Here is a 24,445-nt window from a genome sequence, read left to right as displayed (position 1 = left end):
TTTTGAGAGCATTGTTGCCCAAAAGAAAGGTGGCCGAAGTGCAGTGATTATGATGATAATGGTAGCTAACTAGGGCCAAGAACTGTAATAACCACTTTACAGGTATTCCCTCACTTAAACGTTATTAACTCTGAGAATAAATGGGTTCTTCAGGTAGCAATGCTGGCTGCTAAGCCGGAGGCAGCTCACCTTTGGCTGGGCTCTAAAGGCGCAGGTCACAATAATTGCACACAACTGCACCTACATGGTAGAGAGCACTTCCACCACCAATAACATTTTCTCTTCTTGGATAGAAAGAGAATGCTGGAGACTGTCAATGTGGAAAGGACCAAACTGTTGTCATGAGCCCATTTATTTTGGAAAGCACCAAGACATGGCTTTTGGTTGGTTTGCTTCTGACCTTTCAACCCTTCATTTTCTTCTTGATAGGTCAGTTTGGCTCATCCGTGGCCTCCTACTTCCTCTTCTTGAGATGGATGTATGGGGTAAATATGGTTCTCTTCATCCTGACATTCAGCCTCATCATGCTGCCAGAGGTAAGAATCTGACTTCCAGTTTACAGGGGGAAAAAAAAGTTGAAATAAGTTTCTCATGTGATCACTGTTCTAGAAAATTTCTTTTCTCTTCTGAATAATAGCATCATTAACTGGCAATAGCCACTCTTGGAGTCATAGCACGTGCAATGAGGTTAATCCGCAAAATGGTCCCCATTGGCCAAAAATTCTAATTCTTGCTCCAAAGGGTACATGGGCCTCCTGAAATCATATATAAAACATCGTGTATACATTTAAATGTACATTTTTATATGGAAGGATTCATGGCTTTTCTCAGATTCCCAACGTGGTCCCTGTGCTAAAATGTTAATTGCTCAAAAGGTAGGCTTTGACACCTTGTGAATTGTATTTACTTATTTTACCGAGTTTGCTTTGAAGGAAATGCTTCTAAGTGCAACCCAGGATATTTAGCTTTTCTATCTGAAGAAACACAAAATGAGCAATTTTTTTTTTCCCCGGATGTAAAGTAAGATAACCCAGATACTCCCTTTCCCTTCCAGGCACACATACAGATACACAGAGGGGTGGGGTCTTCTGGATCAAGGTCAGAGAGGAGAGTAAAAAAGATAGTGCTTCCAGATGGAAGAAGACAAAGCCCTGAGCTGATGTGGGGGAAAGAGTCAATCAGCTAGGGTCAGGAAGCAAGACTGAGGTTGGAGCCTTTATCCATAAGAAGTTAAAAAGACTCTGACCTTTGGACGCTTACTTATCATACAAAAGTCAGGTTAGGCTTTATTTAAGCTACAAAGGGTCTTTTCAGGAACCACTATTTCAAAGCAAATTTGTTCGGAACAGCATTGCCAACAGCCAAAACTAAGTGTTTTGAGTGACATGTTATCCCCATGGTTTTGAATCAGGGCCAGTTACTGTATAAAGCCTCCCCAGGGGCATAATAATCCTAATAATTCCTTACATTCATGACAAGTTTTAGCTTTTAATAGCGCAAAAACACCTTCACTTCTTTTACTTACGGAGCCTCACAACGAATTTATGAGGTAGATTATAGAAGAGTTTTCTTTCCCCATTTAAAAATGTGGAAATAGTCACGCGTTTCTTATTGGGTTTAACCAATATTTCAGAGAGAGGCTTTTTAAAGCTGTTCTGGGAATAAGACCATGATTCAGTCCTTTGTCCCAAGAGTTTGCAACCTAATTCACTGGTTTTATAATCCCTGAGATAATTCCCAAGGTTCTACAGCTATCTGGCTCTTAGGAGACAGTGGACACAGATCAGAAGTCCTGTTATACAGTTTATCTCTCCAGTGAAAACTTACAGGCAAATGCAGCAGAATCCAAGTCACCTATTTCAAATTAACCCAAGCTTTTTTTTTTTTTTCTCTCATCTTTCTAAGGAAACCTGAAACTTCTTCAGGGGCTATGATGACGTTTCTTAGTGTCAGACTCGAGGTAGACATGTTTTATCAGTTGTGCTTGCTCTTTCCCCCACACCACAGCCTCCATGGAAATGAAAGGTTGTGGCTGATTCGCTCTCGCTATATGGAGTTACAGAATGCCCGATATATAGCAGAGGGAGCTAATCTGTGTCTGATTGGGTGTAGGCCCAGAACCAAGAAGCATATTGTCTTTGGATGCTTTCTTACAGGTTTGTGTTAGATGCTGAGGGGCGTCCTGTTTTCTGGGCAATGCTTACCACCTCCAGCCAAAGAGCAAAAGAGGATGTGCTAGCTTTACCAAACCACCAGTAGCCAGGGTGGGTCGCCTCTTGGCAAAAGGGCTCCATTTTCCCTCTGCCTCCACCCACCAGCCTCATTCAGCCTTCCTTTGAGACAGCATGGAAAGGAATCACCTTCTGCTCTGTTCAGTCCTAGGAAGCCAAGAAGTTTCCATGAAAGCCATGCAGCTTGAGTGGCAGGTAGGACTAGAGGCTGATTTCCAGCTCCTGCCCTGTCAAGCTCTGCACTCGGGCTTCCAGCCACATTCATCCTCCACTCGCAGCCCCAGGGAAGGAAAGTTTTCATATTACATAAGAAGCAGCATCTGCTTGGCGAGCCATGTGCCTGCCCTGGGGCTACAGGGGTGCTTTTTCTAGTTCTCCCTGACACCTGCTAGAACTTTATTCTTTCTACCTCGTTGGCTGGCTTTGTCCCTAGTAACTCCTCTTTGAATCTGGTAGCATAAGATCAAAGTAGTAAACTTGAATTAGTGGCAAGGCAAATACAATCAGGGTGCAGTCTTTCTTCCTATTTGACACTCTCAAACTGTATGAGTGATTCACTTAAGTCTTCTCTTCCTTAATACGAAAGAGAGAATCTCCCTCCACCCCCACCCCTAAGAGGTAACCCCATATGAAAATGTGGGTAGTATGGTTCCTTTTTTGAACATTATAGTTCCCCCAAAGGCCTCTTTTCTCCTCCCCAGACCTCCCCTACAAGACACCAGTTTGGAGTTGGTGGTGGGTAGTGGGGCTTCTCAGCAAGCCTCCGGGAATGTGGTTGGCCCAACTGTTGGTGGTCCACTGAACTTAGAATGCAGGGTGCTTAGCACTCCCTTTGTTCTTAACTCTGGATTCAGTAGTCAATTCCCAGAAAATGGGACCCCACGTGGAGACTCACAGAGTCCCCATGAAAATGTGTAAGAAGTGCTTTTAAATGAAACCATTTGTGATCACATGTGTGGCTCAGACTTTGTTTCCAATTATTAACTGCTTTCTTTGCTTCTCTATATAGTACCTCTGGGGTTTGCCATATGGCAGTTTACCTAGGAAAACAGTTCCCAGAGCTGAAGAGGCATCTGCAGCAAACTTTGGTGTGTTGTATGACTTCAATGTAAGTGTCTCTACACAGCTGTATTGGTAGGAGGACAGATTTTTCTTTACTATCTGAAACCCCATTGCCTCTTCTTCTGGGGCTGGTTGAAGGTCTTAAGAGATAAGTCCCTGCCCCCAGCTAAAAAGAGAATAATGAAAGAAAGAAGAGAAAGAGAGAAAGAAAGAAGAGAGAGACAGACAGAGAGAGAGAGAGAAAGAGAGAGAGAGAGAGAGAAAGAAAGAAGAAAGAAAGTAAGAAAGAAAGAAAGAAAGAAAGAAGAAAGAAAGAAAGAAAGAAAGAAAGAAAGAAAGAAAGAAAGAAAGAAAGAAAGAAAAAGAAAAGAACAGGAGGGAGGAAGAGAAAGAAAAAACGAAAATTGGTTTCAGAATATGATAACATGATTAAATGTGAATATAGACTACTGAATGAAGGCAAACTAAGAGATCAAAGACTTGAAACACATATCTTTATCTCTGGCTTTGGAAAAGAACAAAGGAAGAGTTTGCAGATGTGCTTTTTGAAAAATCTTATAGGATTCTTAGGGAATTAGAGTTTTAACATTTCATATTAACCGTTTTGCTTCCTAAACAAATCTATTTAGTATTACTGAGTAGTCAATACTAAATAAAGCTAAATATTAAATACTAAACAGTACTGAATTCTACCTTCTAAATAGGACTAAAATAAGTATCACTCCACTGTGATACCCATGTGGACATTACTCGACCGTAATACTAAAATAGTATTACTTTTTGAGCTGCCCTGGGTGGGGATTGTTGTTGTGGCAGAGACCCATCTTTGGCCATTGAAAAATCATTTTGGGGATCCCTGGGTGGCGCAGCGGTTTAGCGCCTGCCTTTGGCCCAGGGCGCGATCCTGGAGACCCAGGATCGAATCCCACATCGGGCTCTCGGTGCATGGAGCCTGATTCTCCCTCTGCCTATGTCTCTGCCTCTCTCTCTCTGTGACTATCGTAAATAAATAAAAACTAAAAAAAAAAAGAAAAAAAAGAAAAAAAATAATAAAAAAATAAAAAAAAGATTAAAAAAAAAAGAAAAATCATTTTGGAGTTTGATTCAACTCTGTGGCAACTACTCATTTCCACACATTCTTTTTAAAATAGCGACCAGATCAGAGATATTTGAAAGTGTAGAAGATAAGAAAGTAGCAAGGTAGAGACTGGGAAATTGTTAATTCAAGGAATTTTTGGAGAGTAGCAAATGAGAATAAGATAAAGGGAGGAAAGAAAAACTAATAAACACTCCTCATGGTAATAGTATCGATAGGTATATTTTACAGATGTTACAGAATTCTGCCCTTAAATCCCCGAAATTGTGAGCTTCTTAAAGAGGGGATCATATCTGTTGCATCTTCTTTGAAGCCCTTGATATGATACTTAACCAACAGAAGCTTATTGAATCTTATTGATTCACAATCCTGAGTAAGAGGAGGATTTATAGAGCCTTGAGAAAAGAGCCATAGAAATTAATTTATGTGAGTAGTTCCAGAAAATGTAAACTTAAGGAAAAGTTCCCAGTCTTTGAGTAAGCAAGGCAAGCTAGCGAATAAGCATAAGGCATGGTGGCAGCCCCAATTTTGTGGCATTTGGAATCTCCAATCATCTTTGCCAGTTGGACTTTTCATTTCAATTCAACATTTATTTATTGAATATAAACAAATGTTTGTTTTACAAAGATAAAGGTGACATGATTCTTGATCTTAAGGCACTCATGACAGTAGAAGATAGTCAACTAGTATATCATAACGTTATATGCTAAGTTAGCAAAATAGAAAAAAGAAAAAGACACTGGGAAGCCGCGAGGAAGTGATTGTTAATTTTGCCTGGGAAGGTCTAGGATTTATGAAGGATATGACCTCTGAGTTAGATTTTACTTATCTTTTATTTCTCCTTTCTGTTATCTTTCATCCACCCACTCATCTCTCTCTCTCTCTCCCCACCCTTTCTCTAAATATCAAATAATTTTTTACTATGTTCCCCTGAAACTGCTTTTATGTCTTATTCTCTTCTGATTAGCAAGATAATAAACTTCCAGTCTGGTTAATAAAAACAAGAACTAATAATATCATTGGCATTTTCTGATGTTTTAGTCAAACCAGAGAAAAGAACTGAAAGTATTAAGAAAAGATTTTTATTTGTAAACATATATTTAATGAAGCCTAAGCACTTGTAAATTTGTCGATTAACTGAAATTTAAAAGTTGGGGAAAAAAGTCGATTAGGAATTTGAAAGGTATTAATCAGCTGAGGAAAATAAAGAAGGTAGCTATAAGGGGCAAATCAGGAGCTCTCACCAGAGGATACAGGAGGAAGCTAGGGGAGATCTGGGCAATCAATGGGTTCACCAAGATTTTATGACTGCTCTTGATAGTTCTCTCATGTTCAGTTTATTGAAATGCTATTTGTAGGTGGATAGAGGAAGACAGAAACCAAAGTAGCCTGTGTTACTCGTTTTCCTTTATAATTCTAGGTCTGACTAAAACCAACTCTAAAGCTCTAAGAGAATATAAATGGTCAAGAAAAAATAAGAAAGTTATTAAAGTGATATTATTCATTTACATCTTTTCTTAATTGTTCTGCATACTGTAACCACTCAGTTATTTGCCATTTAACATAAAATAAAAGGTTTTTAGAGATAGAAATGCTTTTAGAGCTCTTCCATCCCATATTTCACATTATAAAATTAGGGAAACCGAGTCACAGAAGCATTTTTTTTTTTTTTAAATTCAGGGTCTTATAGCTATCTAGTGGCTCCTAATCCATCTATCACGGCACTATGGAGGGAGGCACTATGGAAATCATTAACTATCCTTGAGATCCCTACAAACAGAATTCTGCACTTCCAAAGAGCACGGAGATGCCAGGAGGAAAATACATGTCTCAGGCCTAAGGCAGAGATAACAAGTGCCTGAACAATCTAATTAAGCTATGGGTTAGCTCGTTGCATCGAAGAAGGTTAATGTGCCAGTTTAGCTAAACAATTCCATGTAAATACAGATGAAGAGAGGCAGAAAACGATTTATAGAATACTGCGAAAGAGATACAAGCATGACCTCTTGTGGCAGAGGAGCTTATATGATGTGAAGGGTCAGAAAACCTTTGGGATGGAGGTGGGAAGGTGGAGTCTCATGTTGGAAACTTGGAACTTCCTTCGGGACAGCCCCTACCTGCAAAGTATCTCTCTGGAGCTCAGTGCTCTGTTATTTGTAAACACATATCATAACTCATCAAAATTTTCTTTAATTAAAAGTAGAAAAACACCGTTTGATATATGCAATGTTGGACAGTCTTATAGCCTCTCAGTCATGGTTTACAAAGCACCATTTTTTATCCTTTTATTGAGTACCTAGCAGTGAATCTTACTAATTCGGAGGAAAAAAATATTTTATTAAAGTAGTACAAAATAGTGAGTTGTCTCATGTGTGTGCTATGAATTCAATTGGCAGATATGGTATCATTTGAAGCAGTAGAATTGGAAGATTGGGTTTAGGTCAGGAAGAAGAGGATGTCTTTGTTGGCAAAACACTTGGAGACACAAGAATGATGCATGAATGATAAAGAGAAATAGACTGCAGTTTTGATATTCTTGTAAGGGAGAGAGACAGGAGCTGAAGTGACATTTGGAAGGAGCTGGAGCTGATATCAGATGGTGAGATCATTTGGGTAAAGATTTGAGTTGTGAATAAAGAGAAATGTACTCAGTTTTCCAGCTTGTGAGCATCTTGTACATTGTGTGAGGATAAATGGTGAATGGACTTTGCCTCTCCTTTTTGGCTGGTCATCATAGATTTGGTGGGTGAAGCCCTAAAAGGAGCAGGAGAGGAGAATTAACACCTCTCATGTGTTAAATAGGAACATACATTAAATTTCATCTTCATAACAACCCTTCAGAATGAAGATCAATCATCTTTTTTATAGGAGCACCTGGGTGGTTCAGTTGGTTGGGCATTGGACTCTTGATTGCTGCTCAAGTCATGATCTCAGAGTCCCAGAATGGGTCCCAGGATGGGCCCCAGGTCTGGCTCCACACTCAGCATATAGTCTGCTTGTCCCTCTCCCTATGCTCCCCCCCAACTCTCTCTCTCTCTCTCTCTCTCTCTCTCTCTCTCAAATAAATAAATACATAAAATTAAAAAAAAAATTCTTTTATTTTTTAAGATTTTATTTATTTATTTATTTATTTATTTATTTATTTAAGAGAGAGCGAGAGCATTAGAGCACAAGGGGGTGAAGGCAGAGGCAGAGGGAGAGACAGACTCCCCACTGAGCAGGGAGGCCCTACCTGGGGCTCAGTTCCAAGACCCTGAGATCATGACCTGAGCCAAAGGCAGCCACTTAACCAACTAAGCCACCCAGACACCCCAATAATCTTTTTATAGGTAGGTGAGGGAATTGGGACTCAGAGAGGTTAGTCAGTTTGTCAAATCTAGCCCAGGTAATTAGAGGAGGTACCAAAATTCAAAGTAAAATGTGGCTGATTTTAATGTCAAATTGTTGGTTTAATTCTAGCATACCCCCAGTGGATTCCTTATGCCCTGTCCACTTATGCCACATACCACCCTTGAAATCTGTCCTCAAAGGAGACTATTGCAGACATTCTGAATATTTTGAAACAATTCCATTCCTTATTTATTAGCATCAACAGTTCTTTTAAATAATAATCTTCCAGAGCGACAGTGTTTTCTCGCAGACATATGTCAGTTCTCCTAAGTTCCTTCATCTTTTATTGTACTGGCCACATTTAGAAGAGGTATTTTTGTGATATACATATGGAATAACATATTTTTAAGGGATATTTCAGTAGTTCAAATGCATCTTTATTTTCAGAGAGTATTCCCTTTTTTATTGAGATATAATTGACCTACAACATTATATTAGTTTCAGGTGTACTACATGATGATTCAATATTTGTATATACTGCAAAACGATTACCACTATAAGATTGGTTAACATCTGTCAACATACACAGCTACAGAATTCTTTCTCTTGTGATGAGAACTTTTAAGATTTACTGTCTTGGCAATTTTCAAATATGCAATATAGTATTACTAACTATAGTCTCCTTATTGTACTTTGCATCCCCATGACTTGTTTATTTTGTAATTGGAAAGCTATACATTTTTACTTCTTCCTCTCATTGTTTCCATCCTCTCCCTCCTGCCTCTGGTGACCACTAGTCTATTCTCTGTATCTATGAGCTAGTTTTTTCCTTTTTCTTTTTCTTTAAAATTCCATACATAAATGAGTTTATACATTCTTTGTCTTTCTCTGTCTGACTTATTTCATTTAGCGTAATGCCCAGGGCCCATCCATACTATTGCAAATGGCAAGATTTCCTTCCATTTTTATGGCTGAATAATATTGCATTTTATATATCTATATATCTATATAATATATACATATGCACATATATACATAACACGTACATATATATACACACATATACATAATACCACATATGCACGTATACATATGCACATATATACATATATATACATATGCATGTATATGTACACACTCCACATTTTCTTTATGCATTCATCCATCAACAGACATTTAGGTTTCTTCTAAATCTTGGCTACTGTAAATAATGCTGCAGTGATATGGGGGTACAGATATCTTTTCAAGTTACTTTTTCATTTTCTTCAGAAAAATACCCAGGGGCACCTGGGTGGTTCAGTGGTTGAGTGTCTGCCTTCGGCTCAGTGTGTGATCCCGTTGTCTTTTGGTGTCTCTCATGAATAAATAAATAAACTCCTTTTTAAAAAAAGAAGAAAAATACCCACCCAGCCGTGGAATTACTGGACCATATGATATTTTTATTTTTAATTTTTTTACAAGATTTTATTTATTTATTCATGAGAGACACTCAGAGAGAGAGGCAGAGACACAGGCAGAGGGAGAAGCAGGCTCCATGCAGGGAGCCTGACGTGGGACTCGATCCCGGGTCTCCAGGATCACACCCTGGGCTGAAGGCAGACGCTTAACCACTGAACCACCCAGGGATCCCCTATTTTTTATTTTTTGAGCAATTTCCATACTGTTTTCCATAGTGGCTGCACCAGTTTATATTGCCACCAACAGTGCATGAGGGTTCTTCAGGAAGCCCTCTTTAAAAGGCAAATCATTTAAGGTTTCCTAAGAAATGGACATCAAGACAATATTAGATTCAGGATAATTTGAGGGGAAAATATAGAAGGGGAGAGGAAGCATGAGTAGGTGGGGAAGGTCTCCAGTTAGCAATTCTGGCCAGACTCCTGTGAAGGAGAGAAGAGGGGAAGATTGAGTAGGAAGTCTTAGGCTGCAGTACAGTTTTGGAAAAAGTTTTGGCTAGGCCACTGGTGAGTCTCCAAGCAAAGTATATCCATTGGAGAAATCCCATATCACTGGTTCTAGTATTTCTCATCATTCTGGATCATGGCCTGGGGGCCACCTCAGAGGACATGGTCTCAGGATGAGCACATTTATGTTCCATTCTGGTTGATACAAAGTAGTAGTATCTGGAGGCTGTCTCCTGAAGGCTATCTGAGCAGCACACTTATATGGCTGCTATAGGGGTCTGTTGGCTCTGAAAATGTGACTTGGTTCTTCTACTTTAGATCAGAACTGTTGCTGCTGTGCTGCTCTTACTTAGTTTCAACAAGCTTCCAATACACCAACATAACCTCTTTGCCTCTGCCATTGTCTCAGCCTCATGTAACAGAGACTGAATTCCTAGATGATAAACAATCTCTTGGTGAGGGCAGACATATGACCCCGAGCCAGACTGCTAAGCCTCTTGGGGACAAAGCTAGGCCTGTAGATTACCACATCCACCCAGATATATTGCTCTTCCCTGAAATAAAAGTCCCATGATTGAAAGGGGTAAGGATTGTCTCCTTTGTATCCATAGTTAGACTCCTTAGAAAACTTTACTGAACATCATGGGGGCTGTTCAAGATTGAGGTGCTGAGATTGGCAGCATCCAAAGGCTGTCCATCTCTGGTCCCATATTTGCTCATTTCCTCAATCCGGTACAGTTCCCTCTGGTTTAATAGGCTCATTAAGTTTGATTAAAAGAAGAGGCATCTCAAATCTGCTCTCACTCATAGGCCTCTTAATCTGCTACTCCTGGACTTCTTCATATACATCTACAGCTCGTGGTAAAAGAGATCTCTGGGTCTGCTTTTAGCTTTCTTGGTATCCTTTTATTTTGCAGACTTGGGAAACTGATCCCTCAAGGTCTTCATTTCTATCAGTGCTTTCTTTCATTCAGCAACAACTTTCAGTTTTCAACATCTTCCTTAAGCTGCATCTGGCCAAACAAAGCCCACCTTCTTTTTTGCAGAAATTTGGGATGTCTAGGATCCTGATGTCATGGTTGCAGCATGAAAATAGCATCCCTTTTTTGGGTGTGATCCCAGAACCAAGTCTTCTTTTAATTAATTTAGTGGACATTTATTGAGGATTTGCCAGATGCCAGGTAATGTGCCAGATGCTAAGCAAAGGGAAGCAAAACCCAACAAGGTCTCTTCCCTCAGAAACTTATAGTAGAGTAATCAAATAATCACAACAATAAATGTAATTGTGACTGTGCCAAGTACTACAGAAGAAAGGTAAAGGCATTTAGATATATTAGAGATCCTGACCTGGTTTACAGCCTAAGAGAGGAAGGTAAAGGAGAGTGGAAATTTTTCTGAGAAAGTAACATTTGAATTGGGCTCTGAGAAGTCAATACCAGCTCCCAATTTGAGAGAGGGGAGAGGCCTTCTAGAAAACAAGGACAGCGAATCAAAGGACCTGTTATGGGAGAAGGTTGCCTTATTCCAGGGACTGGCTGCAGGTTAGCGAAACTAGACGAAGGAGCATCGGACTGGACGGCCTTACAGAAATAGAAAGGTATATCAAGACATCTGGGACCCTCTAGAATCTAGTTGGTGATAGTTTATTTTTTCTCAGAGTAGTTGAAAGTAATTCAAAAGAGTGGTGGATGAGTAGTGGCATTATCAAAATTGGAACTTAAAAGATCAACAGATTAGAGAGGAGAAAATTACATTTGAGGAGACCAAGGAAGAGTCTATCAATACGTAAGAGTACCATATATCAATAAATATCAGTAAGTGAGAGGTTAAGATTGTTTGAGAGAGTTCTATTTGCCTGGTAGGAATTTGCTGATATCTAAATATTAGCTGTCAACCTAATAGATTAAAGGTTGAGCCATTGAGTCAGATTAGAATTTCACAATCTATTAAATTGTCGCATAATATAAACAAATAGCACCAGATGATGAGTCTGATATGTCTACTATAACAATAGATTACTGAAAGTTGAAAATGCTTGAAAACAACTCAGTAAAAATTCTACCCCATGTTCCAGCATCATGTATCTCCAATAAATAATACTTGCTCATAAATTGTACTTGAAATTATATTCATTGACCTTAATGTTTGGAATAAAATATATACTACTTATATAGAAATGAAATTTTCTGAACTTCATTTTTTTTCAAGTAGTTTATTTTCTCTACATTTTTTTTCATTTGTTCAAAAAACTCCTTTCAAAATAGATGAAGTAAGGGAAGGTAATTCCTAGAACAGGCTGTGTCCATATAACCAGATACATTTCTCTTTCTATATGATTTTATGATGCTTCATTTTTCATTACTTCAAAGAATTAGTAGGCAGATTTAGAAGATCAGAAGTTAATTGAATAACAAAACCCAGTAATATAATGTTTTTAATCTTTACCTCATGAAATAAAAGACCATTTTTCCCATTTTGGAAGAAACTATATGTAGAAGCTCATTTTATAGCACTGAGATTTTCTTATTTTATAAGAGTTTTAGGCAATTAGACAGTTGAAAAAATTAGGGAGTTTTGGCAGCTTTAGTGTCTGTCAGACACTTTCTTGGTGTTTTTATTCATTAAATTCCAACATAAGATTGTTATAATCATGTTACTGTCTTGAATGATTTACTCTCTTTTATTAAAATGGGTAGCAGAGTGAGGAAAAACAGAAAAAAAAAAAAAGGTGGTTTAGATGATCATTTGAATGAGCTTAATCTCACAGAGGATCACTAATGACCACCAGAAGCAATTTTTCTGTTCATCCAGTCATTCCGCAAACATAAATTGAATGTGAGATGCTAGGAATACAAAGATAACTAATATATTTTCCCTGCCCAAGGGACCTTTTGGTTTAATTGGCTGTGCAAATGAACAATTGCCAAACAATGTGAGGATCTCAAGCTAAGAGATACATGGCCCAGGCACATGGAGACATTAGGGAGGGAGGGTTCAGTGTTACACTTTACTAGAGTTCAGTTTCCTAGAGATCTGAGAGGACCCAGTAAGCAATAACTCTGTTTTCCATCTGAGTTGTGAATAATTTGTTTGAAAGGAGTGGCAGATGGACACCAGAACTTCACATTCTTTACTTCCGGCAGGCCAAATTGGAGCACTAATCTGAGACTCTGACAAATGGCCCTGCTAATATGGGATTCCACAATAGTCCATCTAATCCTGGGAAAGCTTTTCCCTACAGGAAGGAAGTCATATTTGGGCTAGGCAAGTACAGCTAGTTCATTCCAAAAATATTAATTGGAGAAGTCACTATACTTACCCTGGGATAGAGTCAGTAGAGGGACAGTGGGGTCCTGGGGAGTGTTCGTGTACTGGAGCTCTGTACCCCTGAAGGAAATGACCATTTCCCTGTAACAAGTGGTTCTGGTCTAGAGGTCAGTAAAGGCTTTACAGAGGTAGTTTGAACAGGTTTTAAAGGAAAAGTAGAAATAAACTAGGCTCTGAAATGGGGAAGATAGCAGGGAACAGCATCCCAAATAGTGGAACCCGCATGCACAAAGGCATGGAGGCAGGAAATGGTCTCATGCACTCAATACCCATGAGTGATTGAGCAAAGCTGGTATTTAGGGAGAAAGTTGCATACTTACAGATCAGTGTGTCATACAAAAAAGGTATCTAATCAAGGAGGACAGTCTCGTTCATTATGCTAAGGAGTCAGACTTTATGGGCAGTGGGGAGCACAGAGTTTTGAAGTAGGATGGAAATGTGGTCAGTTACCCTTTAGAAGATTCTTTGTGAATCTTGTGAGTACTGAATGGGACTTAGTCGAACATAGAATAAGATGGAGGAAGAGAAGCCTGTGAATGGCAGTGGTGTACAGAGAAGAGATCAGTGTCACACATGTTCATGAGGCAGAAACTACAGGACTAAGCTAGTAACTGCATGTGACTTAGGGGTGAAAATGGAAGGATAATGGAATATCCAGGTTTCTGACTGAAGTGACAGATGGGTTAGGAGATAGAAGGAAGAAGCAGGTTTGGGGGAACCTCTTGAGCAAAAGGGTTCTGTGGGATATCCAGTCAAATAAGATGTGTATCAGGCACTGGGCCTCTATCTAGAATTCCCAGCATTAGTGCTAGTTGTGGACCACGGCACAGAGAAGACAAATGGAAATGCTCTTTACAGAAGTCAGTGTAGTTTAAAATGTAGAGTTGCATAATGAAAAGAACTGTCATGGGATTTAGACAGACCTGAGTCTGAGTCCTGCCACATAGTCCCTGTGAAATACTAGACAACCATTCTGAGCCTCTTAATTGTCATGTGTCAAATAATAGAATTAAAGCCTAACTAGCAGGCTGGCATTAAAGATAAACGAGGTTGTGTGTGTAAAGCACTAGCACAATGCCTGGCACATGGTAGATGTTTAATAAACACTTCATTCCTTAAATGCCTATTCAGGATACCTAACTCAAATGCTCATTTCTTGGAGGGACAAGAAAAGGAGAGAGCCCTGACAGAGAGAGCACAGTATCCACAAGCCAGAAAGGGGTATGGGGCACCAACCATGGCATCTCTCTAGAAAGAAGGCAGAAGAACAAGGGTGCTGATCTATGGATAGGCATGAAAAGCAACTGTCCTCTCACAGCTTCTTGAGGGCCAGAGCTCATGGACTTCCATCCTGGAGACAGGTAGTTAATTCCATCTATTGGAAACTAGAAGTTCTGCTAAAGCTCAGCCCAGCTTCCTCTTTGTAATCTCCATGCTCCCTAGCTAAGAGGGTAGAGCGTCAGTTTTACATCTCCAGATCTGGGTTGTAGCAAAAGGAAAGGAAACTCAGAGGTGAGTGAAAAGCATGAGGCTGAAGCTTAATGAGTCTGGGCAGAGAGAAAGAAGGTGGCCAGAGCAGGATCTCGGCAGGTACACCGAGGTACCAGCCTGGCTGGTGTCCTTTGAAGTCAGTTGAGGTTTGCAATGGGTGTTATTAGCCTTCTCACTCCTTGATTCTGTCCACTTTATCAGATATTAGGTGATGCCATGTTCTATCTTTCACTCATACTTGCAACTTTAACACTAAAGTATAAATGACTGGTAACCGTAAAGAGAAAGGTAGGAACATACCCCATGCTGTGGCACCACTATCCCTTACATATGCTCAGTAGGCATAGTCAGAAATTATGTCTTCCTTTCCACCAGTTTTGACTTCAAGATTTTTTTTTTTTTTTGTACGAAATAGTACTTTGGTGGTTACTACAAACTGAAAAGTGTTGTTAAGGACGCTGAAACTCATTTACCATCCCGGGGATGGAATGTTGTGTTTTGCAGTAACTATTTATTTGTAGTTATGATAAACACCAAAGGGATGGAGGTCTAATATAATTTCAGGTGACAAATACTTACGAAGATGATATTTTTCATAAGAACCTTTTAAGGGCCCTCTGCCATCCAGTATCTTACTCCATCTATGCGTAGTGCTTGGCAAATAGTAAATTCTCAATAAAAGTTAGTGAGATAAACAAATATATGAGTTGATTTCTAGCGACATCATCAAAACATTCTCTTTCTTGGGGAAATGTGTCGATGACTATGAGCTAGATGAGCTACAGCACTCAAACAGAAATTAGAATCTTAATAGACGATGCGCAAGGATGGAACTCAGAGCTGAATGGGAATGTTTCATGCTCATTTGAAACTTGGCTCTGACTGTGGCTTCTCTGTCACAGATTTTGGGGTGGGAGAGTGCTCCCACAGGGAAAGCCATGGACGCTGACATAGAAACTGAATAGAACTTTGGCTAGGCTGGGAATCATTGCTATTGCAGTCACTTCCAGATGTCTACTGTTGGAGTTTTAAGGGAGAGGCAAAGATGCGTGGAATGTGGGGGCCCCCTGGGGTAAAAGGGGGAGTGACTGTTTAAAGTCACCCTTCAATACGCTGCTATGATGGATTGGATAAAGCTTTTTAAAATTGAGTTCTTCAGTAGGGCCTCTTTCATTTACATGCTTAACTGTACATGTAGGAATAGGCAAACTAAAGAAATCTTTGTGAAATAATCAGGATTCAAAAACAAAACAAAGAAAAACAAAACAAAACAAAACTGAACCTTACCCCTTTGGGTTGCCGTCTAATATTTATGAAGTGCCAGCCATTGAATGTACACACACCACATAAGCCAGCTGGCACTGTAGCTATTGTGCTAACCTAACAAGCTCACCAGACGCTTTTTATCCATCTGCGTTCTCCTTTCATGTTGTTTTGGAGTTGTCTTTTAATCCCAGTACCGCCATTATGAACTAGAAAATGATGTCAAGTTGTAATGTTGAAGTACATGGAGATGAGGCCCTTTGAAGTCTTCAGAAGGGGTGTTCAGGTCCTTCTCAAGAGGCCCTGGCATCACCATGGTTCAATCCAGGGGAGTATGTCAGAGAAGGCCCCGCTGGATTGGTAGGGTTTCTTGTTTCTTTGTTTTACTGGGAGGGTATGGCATTAGCATGATACAAAGGGTGGAAGGCAAAGCTTCAGGAGAAGTAGTAGAGCACAGCAGTTAAGAAGTATATGGATTTGAATCAGACAGACTCAGTTCAAGTTCAGACTGTCACTTGCTAGCTATGTGAGTGTACACAAGTTACTTAACCTCTTTAAAGATTGGTTTCTTCATCTGCAAAGTAGGAATAGGGCCATTGAGTCTTTGCTCAATGGGGGAGTCATGGTAGATACACCTCCTACTTTGTTCAACCAGGTTGTGAGCTAACCAGAAACAAGACAAAGCATTAGGCAGATGGAGGTCAACATATCACCTTTATTATTTATTGTTATAAATAATAACCATTATTTATTATTGTTAAAGCCAATATTAAAGAATGTGGCACCTTTCTATGGGCAAGTGAGCTTCACAGCCAGAACTTTCTACACAGCAGCCCAAGACCAGGACAGCGTTCCCTCCTCCAGGGGTAGGGCACAATGTGTGCTGTCTCAGGATGGGGAAGAGAGGTAGCTTGCACCATCCCCATTTTTTTCTCCATGCTCTATTATAGGATTAGTTTTTTCTCCCTGGGGACAGCATAAGGAAGTGGGGAGAAGCTGGGGTGTTACATTTATGAATCTACTCTTCATGGAAGACAATACCAAGAGTGGAAGAAAACTCATTGCTCCTAACAGGAGCAATTTCACAGGATCTGTGTAAGGATTCTGAAATGAGGGAACATGTTTAGCAAATGCTAGATGCTCAACAAAATTTATTGATTGATGTTGCTACAACCATTGTCACAAAGCATTGGGATAGAGGCATGGAAATGAGGTGAGCATTGTTTGCAGGGAAAAATGGAGGTGTTCAGAAAATGATATGTGTTGTACTTAGGGAGAAAAAATGAACACTTTAGGATATCTTTAAACCAGACAAGAGGAAAATGCTTGTACTTAACTACGCTCTGTTGTTGTTGCTCTGAGATGGGAAGGCCAGTCGGAAATCTCAGGACAGAGTAGAGGAGATTGGACTTAAAATGGCCGAGAGAAAGCAAAGCCCTTAACTGATAAATGTGAAACAAGAAGTCATTGAACTGGGTGCAGGAGATCGTACCAATTATCACTCTCCTGGGATGATTTCTGTGTTTTGGGCAGGTGACCAATCCCTCTCTATGTGCTTTCTTTCTTCTTTTTAAAGATTTTGTTTATTTATTCATGAGAGACACACAGAGAGAGGCAGAGACACAGGCAGAGCTCTGGAGAAGCAGGCTCCCTACGGGGATCCTGACATGGGTCTCGATCCCAGGACCCCAGGATCATGACCTGAGCCAAAGGCAGACACTCAGCCACTGAGCCACCCAGATGCCCCTCTATGTGGTTTCTTATTTGGGGCATGAGATCGGTCCACATGCTTTCTTTCCCCAGTCTGAGGTTTCTACTAGTTCTTTAGCCCCATATTTGGGTAGGATTGCTTTCTTCTTGAGCTGAAAATATGCAAAGCCAGGTGCAGTGCAGGGAAGCCCTTCAGTTTTGGCCTACATCCCTCTCATTCCATCCAGACCCTATTCAAAGCTCATGAGCTCTTCTGAGATTTTTCTGGATACTTTTTTCCCTGCTAATTCTTACACAGTATTAAAACATAAACTTGCTGCAAATTTCAAAAGCAATAATTACTCCAGATCTTTACTGGCCTCTGTTTTGAGCTAGGCATGATCTCTGTTTAAGGCAATTTTCTAAATTGCTTACCTTAAGTTTTCCTCTGGGAATTAGTATCCAGGGGATTTTTTTTCCTCTTCTTCTTCCACCCTGCCTCCCCACTTCTTCTGCTTTCTTTAGCTGTGGGCCTTAAAGTCTCCGGCTGTGTATAAATGATGCTAAAAGTAGCCAACTGGACTTTCTAAGATTCAAGGGTGACTCACTTGATCTCCAGAGGAGGCCTCACATTGGCAAGTTATTACTGTCTCATTTCATAAAACATAGTAATTTCAAGTTATTGCCAGAAAGACAAAATCAGAGGGAAGCTGGGGAAGTGGATATGTAGTAATACAGAAACATACTTCAAAACTGAACATGAAAAACAGTGAATTTGAGGAGAGAGAGATGAAGACCATGATAAAAGAAAGATCATCAGAATATGCCAATGTTCTGAGTGTAAAGAGGGTTACTCAGGTGCCTTTGGGGAGTTGGTGATTCTAATTATCTGGCATATAATTTTAAGGAAAGAGCATGTAATCACATGCATAAACATGCTTGCTGTGGGAGGATGCTCTAATAGTCTTGACATGTCCAAGGTTGTGCAGATTGGTTCCCATAATATCTCACCTGCTTTTCACCTTTGCGCTCTGTGAGCTGAGACAGGCCTCTATTGTTCCAGGGGAAGTAATCTGACTGTGGCTCGGGGGATGGGAAGTTGAAAACTGCCATAATATTTTGAGGAAGCACATTTCAGCCCTTCCCCAAATGTTAAGCAAGCTTTTAAAATTATAAATCTACTGACACCATGAAGTATGTTTTGATGTTTCCATCAATGGGCACTTCACGGTAATGTCTCCACAGTGGAGCAAGCCTGTATTTGGTTGAAAATTTGGCCAGTTCAGAAGTCCCCGAGTTTTGGATAAACCGAGAGGTTGCCCAATTAAAGTGGCAGCTGAAACATTTGCTCTACGAAGCAAAAATGATAGGACTCAACATTGAAGTGTGAAAATGAATGCCATTTTGTTGTTTCTCTTGAAAGTCAATCTTTTGAGTTACTCTTCCTAGCATCTGCTAAGTGGTTTTGTTGTGGGATTTTAGGGCTTGGCGCAATATTCCGTCCTCTTTTATGGCTATTACGACAATAAACGAACAATTGGATGGATGAATTTCAGGCTGCCACTCTCCTATTTTCTGGTGGGGATCATGTGCATTGGATACAGCTTTCTGGTGGTCCTTAAAGCGTAAGTCTCATTGGTCTCTTGGGAACCAAGCAATGATTTCTGGAATTGAATGGAAGCATTCATTTACTGGACAATCATTTTTATTCTGTTTTATTCTGTTTTATATCTAGGGGGTACTGAGTCTGTAAGAGATAAAGTAGTTTTAATACTGACACTAATGTTAGACAATGACATTCCCCAAACAAAAGGGTTGAACACAAGCTCAGGCCTTTGGATCATCTCACAGGGTTGCACACCTACCCCGTGTGTAAGCAGATTTTGAAGATTCACCTTTTGAACTTCAAGGTATGAATCAGTGTTGCAAACAAGACAGGGAAACAAGCTGCTAGCCCCTCTCTTTGTGTGCAGAGAAGCTTGCAAGTTGTAGAATCAGCTCAATAGGCAGAGTCTGTTGTTCTCTGTCCATTAAAAAAAAAAAGAGAGAGAGAGAATCAGAATAATCACTCAACCAAAAAAAAAAAAAATCAGCTGTGTAAGACAGCAAATATGAATGGCCACCGATGAAACCACCATGATCAACTGCAGAATTATGGTCTGTCTGGGAGAAATTTACTAGAGCATGGAGAATTTCATTGGGGAACTAATGAAGCTGCAGTAGATTTCCCTGCCTTCCCTGCCTGAAGTGTACGTGTGACACCCTGTTTAAAGATGACAGAAACCTGCATCTGGGGCCATGAGAAATCTCTGTCATCCATTAGCCAATTCTCTGAGCTAGTGTTGAAATCTTAAGAGACATCTATCAATGTCCTGATCTTTTTATTTGACCATGAACAAGGTTAGCTTGCCCTTTGCTCCATCATAGGAAAGGATTAAGAGTCCAGGTCACCCCGAACAGGAGCTCTTTGGAACAATCTGTGACACAGTTTGTGCCTTGTCTCTGCCAAACGTAGTGGTTCTACCAGAGAATACTGTCGTACTTACTTTTCACCTTTCAGGACTTGAAAAAAGCCTTGACATAGACCCACATCCACAATAATCATCTACCTGTCCAAATGTAGCCAGAGATCCTAAATATGAGGTATCTTGTCTACCTAGTAAAAGTACGACCACATTCCAAAATCTATGCTATTTCTGGTCTTTAAACCATTCTGATTTGGCAAAACTAAAATCAAGGCTGCCAGTTATGTTGCAGAGGTCTTCTGAGGGTTGTTTCTATCTCAGTCCATCAGTCAAGCACTACGATTTCCAGAATCATAGTTCACATACTTATTTATTTATTTAATACTTATTTATTGAGCAATTACTGTGGGCTAACTGGGGTACTATTTAGTGTCTGAGCATTTAACAATGAACAAAATAAAATCCTTGCCCTCGTGATGCTCAGTTGATGAAACAGTCTGTAACTAAGTACGAAACAGTGGTTGTGGCCAATATAGAATTAATATATATATTTTCATAAAGATATATAATCCACATATTACATGTTATCTTTTGCAGCCAAATATTTGCTGCAGTTTATTATTTCTCAAGGATGTAATACATACTATTTAGTATAGCCCTTACTATAATTTTTTTGCTCTTGTATAGTGGGGTTATTCTGTGAGCTTCTAGAGAGTTGCTTTCTACCTTCCTTTCAACCCCCCTCCTCTTCCTGACTTTCATTTTAGCAGAGGCTACATTCCAGTGACCCTGTTGGCTGAGGATTTATGGAGGCACTTATTCGATTTATTAAAAACCTTCTCATGCATCCACAAAATGACCGAATAACCTCGGCTTGTTAACAGAGATGCAAACTTGGGGTCCAATGCAAGAGGTCGAGGCAAAGGCATGAATGCAACAATTGCTTTCTACAACTTCCCAACAAAGCAAATAATACTGAGGTTGCTTCTCATAGACACAGTGGTTCAAAACTATAGCCTCCTTGAAATAATCCATGGAACAAATCCAATGTCCATGGAACATTTAATAGATATCAGGGCTGCCTCTCAACAAAAATGTGGAATGGGCAGTTTGTCTTCGGGATCTTTCCTTACTCCTTTTAGCATTCCACTCTCCTTCATGTTGATTCTCACATGCTGGGTGTTCCCAATTTGTTTGCCCAGCTCATGCTCCCTTATCTGGGAGACTGTCTACAGTTACACAATTTGACCAGTGAAGCTCCATTCAAAACTTAAATCTGTCAAGCATCCATTTTTGCTTGAAATCATGCCCTTTGCTCAGTGACAGTGCAGAAATGGATGGTGGTGTATCAATCAAATAACCAATTTTCTCCCCTGGTTTCAACCATTGAAATCTTTGATTTCAACCCCTTCTAATCCACAAAAAGGCATTTTATGTGATTCAGCATATCTCATGAAGTCCTAACATGGGCACCAGAGTGAAATCAGATAGCCTAAACCCTTGGCCTACTCTGTGGTAACTGCTGGGTAACTTCCAGTAAATCACTTCATAATGTTAACCCTTAGCTTCCCCATCTGTAAAAAGAGAATAATATTAACCACCTTGACCTTTTGCTCAGTTGTTGAGAAGGGGCAAATATAGTGATATACATAAACACCATTTCAAAGGGTAAAGGGATAGACTGATGTAAGGGAGAGTTATTTTGGGTTATTTTTCATAACCCATTAACCGTTTTAAAATATATAAACCTCTGTAAGGAGTAGAGCTAATAGCAGGAGACTTAGGCCACCGCAGAGATGCCTGCCAACCTATAATGTCAGTTTTATGTCATTGTGCTTCTTTCTTTTTTGGTTCCATATCACTATAATATTCAAAAAATCAAAATCTTATGGGATCATTTTATAATATGTGTCATAAGAAATTTTAATTTTGCTATTTATAGTGATAAGGAGAAAAGAAAGGAAGTGTAGTTAGTGGAATATGGATCTCTAACCACTGAAATAAACTGTTAAGTACTCCAAGCAAAAAGAAAGTGTATATATATATACACAAAATATGTATTTATATATATATTTATTATATTATATTATTATATTTATTTATTATATTATTATATTTATTATATTATATATTATATTATATCATATTATATTTTTTATATATATATATTCAAAATATGTATTTTTATAGGACCTGTTTAATTGTTAAACTCATCAATGCTTCACGGTTTTTTAATCTTGAAAGGCCTGGAAAATGAGCAGCTTAAAAAAATTAACACAAAACCAAAATTTAGAGGTAAACTTTTGCTTTAAGAATAAACTGTTTGAAAATACATGCTTTCAGGATATTGCTTCTCCAATCTACCTATAATTGCAATATTTTGCCACTTCCTTTCCTTTTCTTTTTGTGTGTGGGGGGAGGAGCTGGCTTAAACTCCATGTTTTTACAGAATGACCAAAAATATCGGTGACGATGGGGGTGGTGATGACAACACGTTCAACTTCAGCTGGAAGGTATTCACCAGCTGGGACTATCTGATTGGCAATCCAGAAACAGCAGACAATAAATTCAATTCCATCACCATGAACTTTAAGGTAAAAATATCAACTTCAGGAACTGTGCCTTTGGGTTTCTAAGAGTGAAATGGGAGCCATTCCATATGGTTCAGCTAGCGAAATATCCTGACAATTAAAGGAAAGATGAACTCATCATTTCTGCCTACCGGGATCCGGGCAGGGTTCTGATTGAGATTGGAAAATATCTGATGACCCATGACAGCACCATTTCTTCTCTAAATTTAGTAATAAAAATAATGCCACTGGCTTGAAACAGGAGACCATTAGTAATCAGACTCAGGTAGTCTAAATAATAGAACAATGCTTACTAATTATTTACAGGAATAAGCTAGCTCAATATTTAAAATGACTCTTAAGTATTATTTTGTAGCTTCAAAAAAAAAAAAAAAGAAAAAAAAGCTGTACCAGAAGAGAATTTAGAAAGAAGATTGTCCTAGTATTAGATCAATCAGAAGTTGTGAGAATACTCCTTCCTTCTCTCACTTGTTCTCACTTGCTGGTGACATCCTCCTGGCTTGTGGAGTTCCAGATATAGTGTACATTTTCATTCCTCATTCGATGTTTGCAAAAATATATTCTGAGTGGATGATACTTTTTTGTAGCTCAGATACATTTTTTTTTCTGTTTTGCTCGAGTACAGGAAGCTATCATAGAGGAAAGAGCAGCCCAAGTAGAAGAGAACGTGCACTTGATCAGATTCCTGAGGTTTCTTGCTAACTTCTTCGTGTTTCTAACACTTGGCGGGAGTGGATACCTCATCTTTTGGGCTGTGAAGCGATCCCAGGAATTTGCACAGCAAGACCCTGACACCCTTGGGTGGTGGGAAAAGAATGAAGTTCGTCTCTGCATGCTTTTTATGTGCTTAGAACCTGACTTTTGGAATTGTGTGGGTTATGCTTCTATGGCACAACATGAAATAAAACTACCTTCCCTACGCTGTCCTGTCGCACATTTTCCACTCTACTCTAGCCTTATTTCCAGATCTGTCTATTATCTGTTTTTCATTTTGTGGAACTCTAACTTTATGGAAAGTTAGAGTTGGAAGAGGTATTAGAACACATATATTCCAACCAGCATGTTTTACAGCTGTCGTTAATGAGCATTAGGAGAGAAGCTGATGTGTTCAGGTCACAGAATCATGGAGAAGAGTGAGTTGAAACCTCGGGATCTTGATTTCGAGGCCAATACTCCTTCCCTGACTCTATGTTTCTTTCTCTGGAGACTCTGCATCTATCACTGAAAGATCCAGTTGATGCCTGAATTCTTTGAAGCAGCAATGATAGAGTCCTTGGCTTCTATGTGTATCTCACTGGAGACATTCAGATTGCCTCCTCCACTTTCAGCAACTCTGGGACTCTCTCTGCTTCTCCCTAGCAGCCTTGCTGCACATTTTCCCCCTTCATCTCCCCTTGCCTTATTTCCTCTCCCACCAAGGGATATTCAAATGAAGAAGGCCTGCTCTTTGCCCAGAATTAAATCTGATTGTGATTTGTCTTCAAGATATGTGCCCATTTAGCAGCTCAGAGGAACGAGGTCAGATATTTAGAATGAGGAAATTTAGATATTTTTAATAAGGAAATCATTATGTGTTGTTGCTAGGGCCTGTTCCCTTTCATAAAATGTTCTGGCATACATGTGGCATCATTTTCAACTAGGCATTTTCAAAGTATGTATAGATTTAGGCTGTGGGAAGGGTAGATTTCCCACACTGAAACTTCTGCAGAGCCTCGTAGACCAAAAAGATTAAGAAAATCCTTATAAGCATAGAATTTTCTAGAAGTATATTGGGCAAACTATAATATAACCTCTTTACAACAAAAGGCTCCAAACGGAAATGTTCTAGGTATTTCAGAAGTGGTAATACTGGAGATGAGAGACCATACATTTAAGAGATTATAACAGCACAGTCATTTTATGGAAACCTATATAAAGTCATTAGGTAGAGTGATTTCCTTTATTTAAAACAGAGGAGAACCTCAAAGCATTTATCAAGTTTGTTTTCAAAGTTTCTTCC

At 39.4% G+C, this 24,445-nt stretch overlaps 1 protein-coding gene across 1 annotated transcript in view; it reads left to right on the top strand.

The window, feature by feature from the left end:
- The window catches only part of TMC1 (transmembrane channel like 1), a 138,295-nt gene that overhangs the window by 75,179 nt on the left and 38,671 nt on the right, over window positions 1–24,445 (top strand). The window contains exons 6-10 of the mRNA XM_077856722.1: window positions 430–536; window positions 3,241–3,339; window positions 18,873–19,015; window positions 22,305–22,449; window positions 23,072–23,266. Of these exons, the coding sequence (XP_077712848.1) occupies window positions 430–536; window positions 3,241–3,339; window positions 18,873–19,015; window positions 22,305–22,449; window positions 23,072–23,266 (689 nt within the window). The remainder of the gene's footprint in view (window positions 1–429; window positions 537–3,240; window positions 3,340–18,872; window positions 19,016–22,304; window positions 22,450–23,071; window positions 23,267–24,445) is intronic.

The sequence above is a fragment of the Canis aureus genome, chromosome 1 (genome assembly GCF_053574225.1).
Source record: "Canis aureus isolate CA01 chromosome 1, VMU_Caureus_v.1.0, whole genome shotgun sequence".
Lineage (NCBI taxonomy): Eukaryota > Metazoa > Chordata > Mammalia > Carnivora > Canidae > Canis > Canis aureus.
This window is presented reverse-complemented; position numbering and strand designations above follow the sequence as displayed.